The sequence below is a fragment of the Venturia canescens genome, chromosome 3 (genome assembly GCF_019457755.1).
Source record: "Venturia canescens isolate UGA chromosome 3, ASM1945775v1, whole genome shotgun sequence".
Classification (NCBI taxonomy): domain Eukaryota; kingdom Metazoa; phylum Arthropoda; class Insecta; order Hymenoptera; family Ichneumonidae; genus Venturia; species Venturia canescens.
This window is the reverse complement of record NC_057423.1, coordinates 6,488,595-6,504,073: the sequence shown is the minus strand read 5'-3', so window position 1 is coordinate 6,504,073 and position 15,479 is coordinate 6,488,595. Positions and strand designations below refer to the sequence as shown.

Below are 15,479 nucleotides of genomic sequence, written 5' to 3'. Positions count from 1 at the left end.
GCATCGGCAGATTGTTCTCACAGCATAAGATTTAAAAACTGATAATTCGTCCTGAAAATCATTGAGGTGTTCTCGTTCATTCACGGAAGATATTGATGTTGAGAACGTTCCATAGCGTTGCGGGGGAGAGGGCTGCTGAGCAGACGATAATGGACGTTATATAGATTGCATTAATTAGTGCATCTCCATTTGTTCTTATCCGAGCAAGCCTCTCGGGTTCTTTTAATCCTCTGTGAAAGTGCGCGCGATACGAAAGAAGAAAAAGCGGAGAGTAGTAGCGTACATAACAAAACGTAATAACGAGAGCATATGAACGAAGATACTTCATGGAAAAGGAGATGAGAATTTTATTAAAGCGACGATATGTCTTGTAAATATGTGTATGGATATAACCTCGCATGTACATGTCGTCAGACAAAAGAGAGACAAGGTTATTTCTTCATATCTTCTGTTCCCCTGGCTCCGGGGTACCGCGCCCTATCCACGAGTCTTTAAACTCCAATTTTCATCGTTTCCAGCATTCCGCGCTCGTTTCTCCCTCCTTTCAACTTATTTCGATCCAAGCGCGCCTTTCCATATATTTCCATCGTTTTTTTCCTCATTTAGCTCTCACTTTATTCTCATTAACTTTCCGCAGAGTCGTTATTCCTCTAATACCTTATGAATTTCTTGATGCGCACAGGCGAAAGAGAAGATCTGCGCGGGGATGGATTTCAGCCCGAGGTTGTTCCGCTCATTGACTAATTTTTTCTCATCTCCCTTTTAGAGTCTGGTCATACGGGGGGTCGCGAACGGATCGGGCAATTTTTCTTTTGACCTTCATCTTTAGTCGGTGCCTTTTCTTATCCCCAAGGGTATCCGAAAGCACGCTAGAAATAAACAAACACAGAGAGACATTTATAGACGCGCGCGGAACAAGAGATAGAAGGGAGTGTTGAGAAACGAGGGGGTGGCTACCCAGGGGAATCAATAACCGACAAGGGAGAACCCACAGGGTGGTGCGGTTGTATCAAATAGTGGGGAGAAAGAGAAAACGAGAGAGGAGGGAATAGACCGAGAGAAGGGCAGATGGAGAGAGAGAGAGAGAGAGAGAGACGCGCGGAGAACGAGTAAGTTGTAGGGCTGCAAATCCAGGGAGGGAGAGAGAGAGAGAGCTCGGCATGGCACGTCTGTTGGGGGTTAGTCCCGCCCACGGCACGCGACCAGCACGCGACCGCCCGCAACTTCCTACCCCACGGAGAACTCTCGCGGGAAAGCTCTCCGACGTGTCTCGCCATAAGAGAAGCTCCCTTTGCCTCCTTCGCTTTCTGTCTCGCTTTTCTTCTCTCCGTCTGACTTCCCTCTCTCTCTCTCTCCGTCGTTTCTTCCACCTCCTTTTCTTCGTCTCTGTGTACCCGAGATCGAACGAAAGGACTCGATGGATACAGGCTCGCCTTTCCGAGTAAACGACTTACACCCTTCTGTCTAGCAACTTTTCATTCGCGGACCCTCGCGAGCGAAAGGACGTAACTCGAATCCTCGCTAACGTTGCCTGCTCCTGCTTCCGTTTTCCGGCTGTCGATACATCTATGCAAGCATGCACATTTACTCTCATTTCTTTTTTGTTCAACCCTGTCGATCTCTCTCTCTCTTTCTCTCTCTTTCTTCGACTGCAGTGTTCAGGGCGTTACTCTTTTCTTTGCGTGTATACTTTTTCAGACAAACGACCCCCCGCCTAGCGCTGTTCTGACCAATTTCACTCCACCTTCTGGACCACCCGCGACACTGGTAAACACTACCGTAGATGAAAAAAGGCATCGCTCGTGTCAGGCTATTCCACTTGCCTTAGCCAGGAAATTTGAGCTCGATGCCGACGATTTCTCTGCGCCATTTTATCGACAGGTCTACTCATTGTTTTGTCGTTACTAAACGAGCGATGGAATCTCGTTCATTTAGTTCGAAACTTCCTGTGCAACATTATTATACTTTCATTGTGTCGAGCCATTTGGAAATGAGCTCATGATTCGCAGGCAGGAACGGGGCAGAGAATTTGGGGGCGCAGAATGCGAATCGCGTTAGAATAAAAATGATGGATAAAGTGGGGAATTCGGGGGAGGAATTGGCACGAGGCGATCAGGTTTGTATCGTAACAGAGCCAGTTTTCAGTCTGTCGGAGCAACGAGCGATCGAGGGTGGTTCCCGAGTGGCAATATAGAACTGGACAAAAAGAAAAGAGAAGGGTGAATACGGGGGGATGGAGGAAGAGAACAAGAGCAATAAGGGGCGAGTTTGCGAGGGGCCAGATGTCGGAAGGAAGAATCGATAGCAACGTGGCACGCGCCAACCGAAGACTGAATCAGAGACGACTCGAGCTCTCTTCCGTATCTCCTTCCCCAGGTAGCGGCTTCAACCTCTATCAAAAATCCCGTTCGCGACCTCTGCTCCTCGCCGTCCCTTTTTCCTGCACTCCTTTATCCCTAGTCGATTCACCGTTTGAAGGAAAACTGGCCAACCAGCACAGCAAAGTCCCTAAACCCACTTCAGCCCCCTTCTTTTTCACTCGCTTCCCTCCAGCTCGCGAACAACCCCTTCGATCCTTCTCCTCTCTGCTCCTCTCCACATGTACACTTGTGTACATTCCGCTCTTACGTTGTCGAGGCTCACGGGCCTGTCTCGAGACTCGATTGCCGAAGGGGCTCCAAATTCAAGAGGCTTCCCGGAGGTAGACCGAGTGAAACTGACGAAGAGGCATGGACGAGGGAAGAAGCTGAGAGCGAGGTAAGGGCAATGCGAAAGACAGCGTTCGGAAGACCACACAAGTCACCCTTCACTCGCGCAACCGTGTTTCTGTCTATAGGCTTTTGTGTGTAGACATTTATGAACTTGAAAAGCCAGCGAACGTTGGCCTTTCGATGTTGGACCTCCGACACCTGTTGGGGCGTCATTAATTTTTACACCTTCGCACCAGGGTGCACGCATATTTCGAATATTTTAATGCGATGAAACACGCTCTGTTTTTCTGATTATTTTTTCGAGGGCTTGGAACGCGTGCTTTTGTACTGAAATCGAACACTCGGACGCGATCTCAGGACATTCCGTTCGTCATCGAAATTTTCAAACCCTCGTCAAAGCTTGGAATAATTTCAAATTCTCGAAAAAAATGTTCATGCCGCGATCGACGATCATTCAAATTTTTATCGAGGTCGATCCTCGGTGGCTATTTTAGGGTCAGTAAGCATGCTACCGCAGCTTCATCATGCTCGAGCCAACTTTCTAAAATGATGGAAGGATCCTCGGTGATTATATTTCACGATCGAATGACGAGAGATCTATTTTCATGGATGCGGTATCGTTTTTGCAGATTTAGAAATGACGCGTCGAGTCGACCTTTTTTAGAAGAGCAGCGCTCGTTGCCTGGATCATTTTTCTCCTCGATCTTTCTCCTCCGCGCGATTTCGGACCCAGATCGTCTTACCGCTTGGCTTCTTTCGTCCTGTGGATCCTCCGGCATCTCCTTCGATAAGATCAATATGTGCCAGAAAGCCTCAAACGAATGTGAGATAATTGCGTATCGCAAAAGTGCAAAAGAAGATTGAAAGGCAAAGCCCGAAAGATCAAAACATCCTGAGGAATCACGTTCTTCCAAGTTTCTTCGTTGTCACAATTTTTATCTGTACGTGCAACTGTGAATTCAGTACAAACGAGCTGCTTCCATCTCGTGGACAAACTCGTACGAGTCTCGTTTTCTCTCCCTCTGTTCTCTTTCTCTCTCTCCTGCTTCTCCGTACATTTGGCTCTGTGGAAAATGTAAATTCGCGGATATTCACGGTTCAGTGGCTTTCGGATTTGGCGGCTTAACACAATGTTGGTAACGAACTAAAGCTCTTGCCATTAGGGAATTCGATTTGTCCGACTGCTCTCTCTCTCTCTCTCACTCTTTTTCCCTGCGCTCGTCCAGCCGGGGTTGCTTGCTCCGCGCTCCAGACATTTTATTGAGTCATTGGACCGGAAACTCCGATAGATCTCTCGTTCGCATTATCGACCCTCCACAATTTTCTATGCATTCATACATTTATAAGAATACATATTTTGTCTATTTACTTGTATACAAATATTCCGCATATTTCAGCAGATCCAGCACACTTTCTCTATTTCCGGAGTGGATTCACTGTTCCCAGATCTATTGATCTCGTTGCGAGATTCACCGCTAAATTAATCAAGCGTGCATGGTACAGGCATGAGAAGGACGATCGAATAATCATTTTCGATTGCTCTCTGCGCATCACAACTAATTACGAGTGAAATCGGGTCATCGTACAACCTGCCCACGCGGTTCGTTCCATCGCGATAAGTCCAATCGGATCAAACTGATTTTAAATCGACTTGTACCAAGTTAATCTGTAATAAGCGCTGTGAAATTAATGACGTTATATTGAGCCGTCACTTATCCAAACTTGTGTGTGTGTGTGTGTTTGAAACAAATGAAGGGGTGAAGTGAAAATGAGATGAAACGAAGATTTTCTCAACTCATTGAAAAAAAGAGAGAATTATTTTGAAAAAACTGATTGACCAATCTGCCCGTTATACACGGATCTTCGATCACTTCATTTCTATCCAAATGTAGAGTCCAATTGACCTGGAAAATCTACGCTGAGAACATAAGTAGGCGTGCTAATTATTTGGCCAAACAATGGATGTTCGATTTTACACTGTGACCTCTGTACACCTACGAGTTGGCAGAGCTTCGAGATGTTCGTTTATGAAATCTTCGCAGATAATAATCGAACGGATTCTCGAGGAGTTTTCCATTTTAGTTATATCCGAATGTGTTTTTTCCCCTGTTTCTCTAATATTCTTTTCTCTTCTTCACCTTCCGATAACACTCTTCACTTTTTTGTCTCTCACACACATCCGTATACATCCGTACATACATGTTTGAGTGTGTGTGTAAGCGGAGATGGACCGAGCACCACCCAGTATTTTCGTTTTAGAGGGAAATTTACTCATGAATAAGCAAAACGGCTTCTACCTTCGGCTTCCCCCATCTCCTTCTTCTTCTTCTTCTTCTGCTTCTTCTTCTTCTTCGTCTCGTTCTCTCTTTTTGCATGTTTACGTGAGATTGTATTTGTATGCATTTGTGTGTCTCCCCGGCTCTCCTCCCCTGATGGGGGGTCTATACGCAGCATCCACCTGGCAGACAGCTTCAATTTTACTTTGATTATATAGTCCAAGCCCTCCAAGTTTTCTCGCTTCATATCTTATTCGAAATAGTAGTATGGTAAACACTTGAGGAAAATGCTCGAGCTTCCATTTGCCTTGGAGTATTCATTTCTATCACTGTATTAATGTTAGAACAGAACATTATTTTTGTCCCGATCGAACGAGCAGTACCAAAGCGAAAAATTAATTAACGTATGAAAATCGACGAGGAGCTTGGTTAAAAAGTTCGAAAAAAGAAAAAAATATATATAAAAAAAAAAAAAAGAAGAAAAAATCAACACGAAAGAAAGAAGGAAAACCGTAGCTATCAGTCTTTTCACGACGAATATATATGCAGGAATTTAATTAAAAAATAATGATCGAGAGGACTTTTAATTAAGAAGGATAAATTAAAAAGTCATAATTGACACGAGCCTCGAAATTGATTTCGTTATTAACGAAGTACGCTACAAAGTGCTCGGAAATTAGATCTTTTCAAATAGCACTAAAAGTGTTTTTTTTTTTTTTTTTTTTTTTTTTTAATTTTGTTTTTGTCTTCAGTTATCCGGAGAGAAATGTTTCTTCGTCTTAATATCATTAACATCTGGCGTGTCCTTTTTCGTAGTGGAAATTCGTTTCTTCTTGTTTCATTTTTTCTCTGCCCCTCAAACACAAGTTCCCACATCATCGCGTATTTCACACACACAACCCGGACGCCGGCTATTAATTAAACGACGTAACAAAGAGAAATGTGCTCGTAATTAAAAGTAACGGGGAACACCGCGAGGTAGGAGTGGGTGGACGAGCGGTGACTGCGCGGGACTATAACCCCGAGGATTATATGTATATTGGTGGATGTAGGCATATATACAGAGATACGGAACGAAGAACGAGCGTGAGAGAGAGAGAGAAAGTGAGAAAATTCCCCACAGAGGACCGATGAGCAAAAGCTCTGGAGCCAGGCAGAGAGCTTAACACTCGAATTTATGTTGAGGCTTATCCTCAAATTGACGACGTGTACATACAGCGGAGAAAAGCAGCTCTGAGACGCTCCTTTAACGTATATAAATACAAAAGCTATCTCGGAAATTCTTATTGATGAGAATAACTTAAATTTTATCGTTTTTAAGCTACCTCCTAACGTGAAAACGATTCAAATGGTTCGAGCCTCGACCCCTATTTTCCTATGTATATTCAATAAATATTTAAGCACTGACCCAGAGAAATCCATTTTTTTAACGAAATTATTGACGATTTCATGAATCAGTACTCGGTCAACGAGGCGATATTAATTTTCTTTCTGGATAGTTGAGCTTGCTGCAAATTTTCCAAATATTTTTCAATCAACATGCTTCGATAACGAAAAATTCGAAGCTCGTCCCCGAAATCGAGAAAACACTCGAATTTTTCGTGTAATATCGTCCACACTTTCACGCTCGAAACAACTCGTTGTCGCACGGTTGAGAAATATGAGCGAAATGGTGTATTTTTTCGAAATATTTGAGAAAAAAAAATTTAGTTAGAATGAGAAAAATGTATTGGGAAAAATCCCTTTTAACTTCGTTCGCCAGGGTCGGAAGGTAGGAAAATAGAGGGGAGAATGACAACGGAAATAACGCAGTTTCAATATAATACGAACGGAACGAAATTTGTAGAACACTAATCAATCGCAATGTGTATATATGTGTGTATGGACAAACGTTGGTAAAACTCGTTTCGAGTTTTTTTTTTTTTTTTTTTTTTTTTTTTTCCCCCACCGAGAACGACGACGAGGAAGTTTGGCATGTTCGAATGAGGGGTTTGGAAAAAAAGGTAGACTCGCGGTACAACAGGGGGTTGGTAGGGGTGAGTGTGGACCACCCACTCGTTTCTCCGAAGCCCGTCGAGCCGGAAAGAAAAATATAGTCGCAAATCAAACAGAAAACACATTTTCGCTCTTTTTATACGAAAAAACCTCCCCTTTCAACATACACAGCCCCCGAACATCGCTCCAAGCTCTTTTCGTTCCGTTATCCCTTCTCCTTCTATTCTTTTTCTACTACCCCCTCCACCCGCCTCCTCCTGCTCACCCTCCTTTCTCTTTTTCGTGTAAATATTTGTTCTGGAAATATACGTTTTCCTCTCGTCTCGTTTCATTCCACGTTCTCCACTGTTCCACTACCAAACTTGTACAGTATTTCCCAGTTCGCCCTTAAATTCTTCCCGATCGCGCAACTTTTCTACTCCAGAGAAACGCCCTTTTTTTATTACGAGTTATTATCACAACATTCCTATGGCGCCGATAAACATTTTTTTTCTCTTTAAACTACTAATTTCAGCCACTAATACTTCCTGCTATACAAAACCAACTCTGATTTTTCGCATCGACTCATTTTTATATCAATATTCTGTACAACGCAGGGAATAAGAACTTTTGCTTTTGACGTTTTCCATTTCTAGAGGGGAAATTCCATTAAGTATGGCAAAAATATTGTACCACGTTTTTTTTTCAACAATTTTCTTCGAGTGTGGTGCCCAAATTTTATCAAACACATAGCCACGTGTCGACGACATGAATGAATTCTATTTTCTAAAAAATTCAATAAATGAACGAAAAAATCCAATTTTATTTCTTAACCATTGAAGGGATTCAAAAAACGATAAACGAAGGTCGTCGAGAAGTGTCTATAAGCAGCGATTAAGTAATAAATCATATTTAATTAATAATAATTTTATAGATTTTTCGTTCGGAATTATTTCTCAATGCGATTCAATTGATATTTTCACTCTAATGCAATTCCATCGTCTCATCTCTCATCTTTTCGCAGGCAGTTTTATTTCTTAGGCGTTTGACCTAGTAACGAAAGTAAAAAATGCTTAAACTCTAGATGAAATGTTTCTTGAGGCGAGCATTGCGGGCTGGAGTTCAAGAGGAATTTTCGCAAAGTGTGCAAGCTCAGCGAACAAGAGATTCCCAAAGCTTTTTCTTTTTTTTTCATCCGAAAAAAAAGAAACGGAGAAAAAATGTAATATTAGTTTTTTTCGAAGCGTTCCGCGCGAACGTGCACGCCCTCAAATATATTGAAAGCTCTTGAGCACGGAGGAAACTCGTGTTTTTTCTGATCTTCACGTACTCACGTATGAATGCGAATTCCAGAGGCACGAATAATATTCCATTTGAATGTTTTCGTGTAGTTTTTTCAATATTATTTCTTCACTCCACCCTTTTCCATTCTCTATTTTTCCAATCCGTCCGATCAATCCCCATTATCGACAGGCATTCGGGACAGCGAGAAAAAAGAGAAAGGAAAAAAACAATTGGCAAACTTCAACAATGACGACACTTGCAATGCTCATGGAATTCCACGAACGTTTCTCTCTTCAACGATGGAATATGGAACGTTCTCTATTCAAGACTACACTGCAATAATGCTCCTGGAGTTCCCTGACCTATACGTGAAACTTTCTGGGTAGGAAAGACCACCGTTGACTCATCGATATTCCGAACGAGTTCTCCTCAAAAAGTTGTCCTCAGTATACCAAAGAGCTCCGCACGAATCCTAGAAGTAGGAACGTCATATTATTTGTGAAAGAAGAAAAATAAAAATGTTTTTTTTTTAAATGGAAAAATATTTAACAAAATAACTTTATGATTGTATTCTTAAAATACAAAACATTTCGTTGATCTCAAAAAGTGGTGAAAAGTCTGAAAATATAAAGACGTCATGAAGGCATACAATTTTTCAGGCCAACAGTCAGTTTTTTCTTCATAATCCTTTATGCCAGCGGTCCAGAGATACCGTCGATTTTGACTAATATTTCCGGAGGAACCAGACTGACGAATTTGTCCCTCGCCTCATTAGTCTCAGACTCGTTTTCGCTTTCTATCGTAACTCTTGCTTTGTATGCCACACTGAAATTTCATTGTGATTTATGAAGCTCCGAAATATATCTTTGTAAAATAATTTCGAATCGAAATATTATTTACCCGCTGTCACTGACTGGATAAGAGCCAAATGTAACTCGAGGAAATTCTGTTGCCACCCTCGTTAGCGCAGCGGCGTAACAATCTTCTTTGGCGTTAACGAAGAGCTCAGTTTTTACGAATTTTCGATCAGTCTTGAATAATTCCTTGAAGGGACAAAAGAACAAATGATTTGTAGAGCTTCAAACAATGTTGAATGACTTTACTGGCTTTTTTATCTCTCAATACAAATTCCCTTTCATTACCTTGTACAAACTCCCGAACGAGCACTCCAAAAATACGGGGGAGCCTGGAAAAACGTACACGTTTTTCATGGCTATGCAAGGATAATTCGTGGAGTTTCCAGTTTTTGGATCAATGCCAAATTTCAGAGTGGCTTTCTTCGGTATCTTTTAAAAATACATTTTTTAATCATTGCCAAACTTCGGAACGAAGAAATTTTCAATGAACAATTTAAAATAACGCTCACATGTGCCAATTTGTAGCCCGGCGCGTCTGGGGCTTGTGGCTTTAATAATTTGTTTACAATTTCCACCAATGTTGGGTGATGATGCAATGTATCGTTGAATGCCTTCGCCAATCCTGTAAAAAAAAAATCAATGTTATTTTATCGTTTACTATTTTAATTCTTGTCGTTTATTCACTGACCCTCAAATGTCATGTCATCGTGAGTTGGTCCTATTCCTCCTGAAGTAATGACGTACGTGTACTTCTCCGAAAAATCACGTATTTCGTTCGCGATTACATCAATGTCATCGGGTATCACAGATATCTTGAAAAAATGTATTTTCACATATAGCATTTAGAATTAAAATCAACTAACCGAACTGAGCTCGAGTCGGTTAGCTTATAAATTCGTACACTTTCTATTCCCTCAAAATGAATCGTTCTCCGTTGTAAGTTTTGTAAGTCTTTTTCTAATAAATTTTCTGATCCATATTGCTGATAAAGATATCAGAGTGATGCCAATATTCTGTGGGATTTGATATTCCTGACTGGAAAATGTTCAATCAAATTATTTTCCAAACAAATGAAAAGCATTTTCATTTCAATGTGAAAAATGGATTCAATAATGTTCCAAAATAGTTCTGAATGTATTCTGCAAATCGTACTTGAAAAACTGTTGGTTTATTGTATGATGTATTGTTGAAACATATAATGTTGAAATTTCAAAGAAAATCAGATACCAAATTCTCAAAAAATGCATGATGAGTTATTGAAGAATATTTTGATCATTCTTAAATCTAGAGTTCGTGAAAAAATCTGTGCGTAATTCAATTATATAAGCTGTGTAATGAATTAACAATTTCTACAGCCATCCTGATTGAGTAGAACACCAACTTTTTTAACTTTCACGCCACACTCATATAAAAGCCTGCACATGAATGACGAATTAGTATCCTTGACTTGGGCCTTTAAAATTTCATCTCCGATAACTGAAAGAAAAAAGATTTTGAACACAAAATGCATGTAAAAGTTAAAATTCTCTACAGTTGTATTTATAACATACTAATGAGTCCAGCGGTATGACCCTGTGCAATGTCGCTGCAGGAATTGAGGGCTAAACTACGAAGACCTGGAAATTTATTCAGCGGAAAGCTTTGGAAAATATATCGGCATATTTTAAACATTTTTACAATGAATTTGTTAATCCCTGGATAATATTGTGTGTAACTTTATTTCGCACAGTTCCCAGATGATTTTGTTGATTATTCAATTTGCCGTATATTTTTTCGATGCCGAGTCTGAAAAAAAACATTGGTTACAGAATGTAAACAGGCAGATTGAATGTGTTAAGTAGTACTACGAGTCAAGCTGTGAACATCCTCCTGAGAGGTTAATGTTTTGAAATGCAGGAACGTTCGAGAGTACTAATTGCCTAAGAATATTGAAATTTTGATTATCAATTTTACCTGTTTATTGGTTTTAGAAAACATCGTTTTAACAACGAGTGTACAATTGTTAGTAACAGTGGTAACAGTGAAATTATAATGGCGAATACTGCCGCTACGATTTTACGTGAATCAGTAAAAACACCGAAACACTTGTACAAATATTTGATGAGAGAATGCAATAAGTTACCTGGAGATGCTCAGAAATTTTACAAACATTCAATTCGACAAGTAAGTGTTAATTACTTCAGAACGAACACTGTTCCGAAACGTTTAGCAATTTGCAACAATCGCCCTCCAAAATTTGGTGTCTTAACCTCAAAACCTAAAGAACGACGACTTAACCTGAAACTCTGAAATTTTTGACACGCATTTGAAAAATAATCCACAGAGTTTTAAACAACACGTTATCGAACCTGATCCAGAAAGAGTGAAGCAAATTATGGAAAAGGCTCTTTACGATGCCGAGTGGGTATTGAAGAAGGTAACTGAATTTCAAAAACACTAATTTCGGCTCAACGTGAAAAAAATAATAAATTTCTTGATTCTGTTTCTCACTGAAAATTTTTCATTTTCAGTATAAAATCAACAACGATCCACTGGAAACGAGTAAAACGTAGAAATTATTTTTATAAATTCTTAGGCTTTGCGTTGATTAAAAAAAATGAATTTCGAAGTCGTTGTTAGTAAAAAAAGCCACAGGAATGTCCAGAAGTTTTGGAAAGCCATGGAAATTTTTTTGAAAAATCCTCATCTCATTAACCGAAGAATATCTACCTGCATAAATTTATTAACCACAAAAATACGATGTGAATTAAAACAGATAATCGATACTGTGTCAAAAGTTGAAAATTTGTCAAAGATATTTGAACGTGATTGGGAAAGTAATGAGATCTTGAGTATTTTGAATATTGCAAATGAATGTAGTTCGGAAGTGTTCAGTTTCAATCCGTTGTTGGAAAATTACAGAGATACTTATTTAGTTGTAAATAAATATTTGCCTCGCAATGTTAAATTTTCCCCAGGAATTGAGTTTGTAATTATTGATAAAAAATTGAATTCTATTTGTTGTTATCATCGCAGCATCGATTGTGAAAAGCGAAGTTTAGGTTTCTTGCATCCTTACATCATTTCGTTAAACCATGAAAACATATTTGCCATAAGCATTGAAAAAACGAATTTCAATTCATTTGATCCAAGTTTGGTTTGGCTACGAGAAAAATTTTTTCCTTGCGTCTTGAAATGGATAGAAAACGATCGACCCAACGAGGATGTACTTGTCGATGGTTCCTTGAATCTTGTGTGTTCAGAAAAGTATACGAACCTGTATAACAAGTTGAAGCTGAAATATGGTCAGGAAATGGTGAAAAAGTGGCCAGAATGTACAGATCCAAACAAATTTGTATACGAAGATGTCGCCATCGCAGCATACTTGATACTCTTATGGGAAGATGAAAGAATCAATGATAATGATGAAAAACAGAGTTTCATTGATCTTGGATGTGGAAATGGATTGTTGGTTCATATACTAACGAGCGAAGGACATTCCGGAACTGGGATTGACCTGAGAAAACGACAAATTTGGGATATTTATCCTCCTACAACACGTCTTGTGGTACTTATCATATTATCATTGCTTACAATTGAACACTTTAGTTCATTTATTAAGAATGAAGTTCATTCAACAATTCTAAATCCATGGAGCATAGTTAATAGCCCAGGTGAAGAAGTAATTCCGAATTGAGTACAAACTTACTTAAAAATCACTTCTGCTGTTCCTAGAGTATTACTTTTTTGCTTCTGCTAGCATTTTAAAATAAGCCGTAATTATCTTTTTGTCGAATAACTCGCGTAGCATAAATTAAATTTGAAATGAAGTTTCCAGAGATGATCAATCCCTATCTTTTTATACAAAAATAAAAATAATGTTCATACTAATATGACAAAATTGACATTTTTATTTTTCATATTCACAGGAACAAACAATCGTGCCTTCGTCGTCAAGCTTATTTCCGAAGATTGATTGGCTCATTGGAAATCATTCGGACGAGTTAACACCCTGGATTCCAGTGATAGCGGCTCGAAGTTCGTACCATTGCAAGTTTTTCCTTCTACCGTGTTGCCCTCACGAGTTTGATGGAAGAAAATTCCAACGCGAGAGTGCTATAAAGAGTCAGTATTTCGAGTATATGAAATACGTGAAGAGCGTATGTGAGGGATGTGGCTTCAAAACGGATATTGATAAATTAAGGATTCCGTCGACCAAAAGAATTTGTTTGGTTGGACGTGACAGGATTTATCCCAGGGAAATGATGCCCATTCGAGACAAACTCATCGACGAAATAATAAACGCGAGATCATTGAAGGGGAAAGAAATATCAGCGAAGGAAAGAAAAAATAATTCAACAGAGTCTCAATGGTCGACAGATTTCAAGCCACGAGAAAGCGTCGAAAGAGTAAGAAATTGTACAAAAGTCGACCGAGCAGTAATCGACGAAATAATCAACGTCGTAACTCGTCAACTTTTGCACAAAGTACGAAACATCGAGCGAAATGGAGGCGGAACTTGGAACGCCGGTGGACAAATAGAATTAGCTGAAATCGCCAAGATTCTCGCTCCTGAAACACTAAAAAAATTGAGAAACGAGTGCGGAGGTCTTCAAACACTGCTACGAAACAACAGTCATATTTTTCGTGTTTCAGACGGTTGCGTACACTTTAGAATTCCTGGAACCGCAATAACGAGCAATAAGAATAAAAAAAATAGCAAAAATTTTCGAACGAAAGTAAAAGCTTGCTGGTTCCACGAGAATCATCCCGATGGTTGCCCCGTAACTGACGAACTTTGTAATTTCAAACATTAAATTCCAAGGAACCATAGCAGGTGATTGTAAAATGAAAGATTTTTTCGTAAAGCAGCATAAAATGCTTATTTATTGCCAAATCTATAATCATTCTCATCATAAAGTTTTGTACAATTTGGCTCAGAAAATACTTCTGCCGAAACTGAGTTTATGATCGTTGATGAAAAATGGAGTTCCGTTGGTTGTTATTGTCGCAGCGAAAAATGGAGTTTTTTGCGAGAAAGCCGTTTATTCTTTTTTTAAAACATGCAATGATACCGAGCATCATCGTATATAATTTCAATTACATTCACAGAGTCACATGGTGGACTATGTGACTTTTTCCAGTCACTGTACGTTAACAAAAAGGGTTGAAACGTCTGACTTACCGTCGGTATTGGTAGATACCGCCAGAAGAGTCAGGACAATGAAAATTGGAGTTAAAATCGACATTTTGTACCGAGAAACTGAATCAAACTTTTGAATATTTGAACTGATCAGTTATTTGAATTTTTCAATCGTTTACATCGTTTATTAATGATTCACTTTTCCATCGACGAGGAAAATGAACTTTTCCCTCGATCGGCCAAACGTACAGGCTTTTTTACATTGGTTTTCGATGGAATATCACTACGTTCGGTTGGTGCTTTGCTTAAAAGCAACAGTACTGCGTCATGACGACTAACCGCGCGGGCTCTAGGGAAATTTTGGTTCCCGCCGAAGGGGCGTGAACTTATATCCACTAATGACGATTGTTCTGAAAATAATAATGACGATTATTAATGGAATTGAAATACTTATAACAATGGAAAATTATATTGTACTGACTCGCTATATTTGAAGTACCATTCAAAGAAACACGTCTCTAGACTAAATCTATGAATACTAGTCCAAGATATCGACTCATGATTCAAATTCTTTGTCACGCATGCATAGAATGTCACAGCATGCGTGTCACAGCTGCAAAGACGCCGCGGTCATTGCTTGTCCGGATTCGTTAAGCCATATTTCGTTTCACCTGGTCCGATATATTTTTCACATTTTCTTCGAGCGTCACAACACTCGGGTGGTGGAGGAATATACCACTTGCGATCGAGCCGAGCTTTTCCGCAGTAGGCGCTAATCCCTTTTTTTAAAGAAGCAAAAACGGTGCTTGGTATTGCATGTTAAATAGTCTTATCGGAGAATTTTCATTACCACTTGAACCACCGAAAGTGGAAGTGATAAAAATTACAATCTCGAATAAAAATGTATAACTCAGCACCAGGGCCAGATCCTTGATTTTTCACAGTAGCCGTGAACCACCCCTTTTTCAAAAGAGAGAAAAACAACATTTAGACCCGCATCGACTTGAATTTCAGTAACATCGAAAAAAGTTAATATAAAGGCTGAGTCCGTTCAGCCTGAACAAAGTGAACCAAAAAAGCCATTATAAATTTGATACGTCAGCGATAGGTAATATGCGAATTAAAAGCAGGTCTGTTGTTCACGCTATCTCTGAAACTGTACGAAATTAAAGAGAAACTGAAAAATGTCGAGGCGTTAGACTAAAACTTGTTCCAGGACTATGAGAAGCCAATAATTGATTTGAAACAAACGGGG

General features: G+C 39.6%; 2 protein-coding genes across 7 annotated transcripts; one reads left to right on the top strand and one right to left on the bottom strand.

Moving 5' to 3' along the window:
• Positions 1-323: 323 nt before the first annotated feature.
• Positions 324-11,398, bottom strand: LOC122407428 (FAD synthase-like). Of its 5 annotated transcripts, none has more exons than XR_006260199.1 (10): positions 11,225-11,398; positions 10,653-10,887; positions 10,484-10,578; positions 9,791-9,914; positions 9,612-9,724; positions 9,388-9,531; positions 9,146-9,288; positions 8,895-9,070; positions 8,292-8,717; positions 324-869 (listed from the first exon to the last, which is right to left on the bottom strand). XR_006260199.1 is itself a non-coding variant. In XM_043413621.1 (9 exons), exons 2-8 carry the CDS (start codon positions 10,771-10,773, stop codon positions 8,935-8,937), a joined length of 876 nt encoding a protein of 291 aa, XP_043269556.1. In that variant the 5' UTR covers positions 10,774-10,887; positions 11,225-11,398; the 3' UTR covers positions 7,091-8,717; positions 8,895-8,934. The 5 variants fall into 5 exon arrangements, 2 of the variants coding, with proteins under 2 accessions (XP_043269556.1, XP_043269557.1); XR_006260198.1 differs by having other exon boundaries at positions 8,296-8,717; XR_006260200.1 differs by lacking the exon at positions 324-869 and having other exon boundaries at positions 7,091-8,393; positions 8,529-8,717.
• Positions 11,130-15,137, top strand: LOC122407427 (LYR motif-containing protein 9). 2 transcript variants are annotated; one of them, XM_043413620.1, is made up of 3 exons: positions 11,130-11,265; positions 11,426-11,518; positions 11,613-11,748. In XM_043413620.1, exons 1-3 carry the CDS (start codon positions 11,134-11,136, stop codon positions 11,652-11,654), a joined length of 267 nt encoding a protein of 88 aa, XP_043269555.1. In that variant the 5' UTR covers positions 11,130-11,133; the 3' UTR covers positions 11,655-11,748. The 2 variants fall into 2 exon arrangements, with proteins under 2 accessions (XP_043269555.1, XP_043269554.1); XM_043413619.1 differs by lacking the exon at positions 11,130-11,265 and adding an exon at positions 13,011-15,137 and having other exon boundaries at positions 11,613-12,649.
• Positions 15,138-15,479: the final 342 nt, after the last annotated feature.

Coding starts and splice junctions, on each gene's coding strand:
- LOC122407427 (XM_043413619.1), top strand. CDS start 11,699: ATGAATTTCGAAGTCGTTGTTAGTAAAAAAAGCCACAGGAATGTCCAG. Junction 12,650..13,010: donor CTCCTACAACACGTCTTGTG/GTACTTATCATA, acceptor TCATATTCACAG/GAACAAACAATCGTGCCTTC.
- LOC122407428 (XM_043413621.1), bottom strand. CDS start 10,773: ATGTTTAAAATATGCCGATATATTTTCCAAAGCTTTCCGCTGAATAAA. Junction 9,915..10,483: donor GTGGCGTGAAAGTTAAAAAA/GTTGGTGTTCTA, acceptor CATTTTTTCAAG/ATATCTGTGATACCCGATGA. Junction 9,725..9,790: donor CGATGACATGACATTTGAGG/GTCAGTGAATAA, acceptor TTTTTTTTACAG/GATTGGCGAAGGCATTCAAC.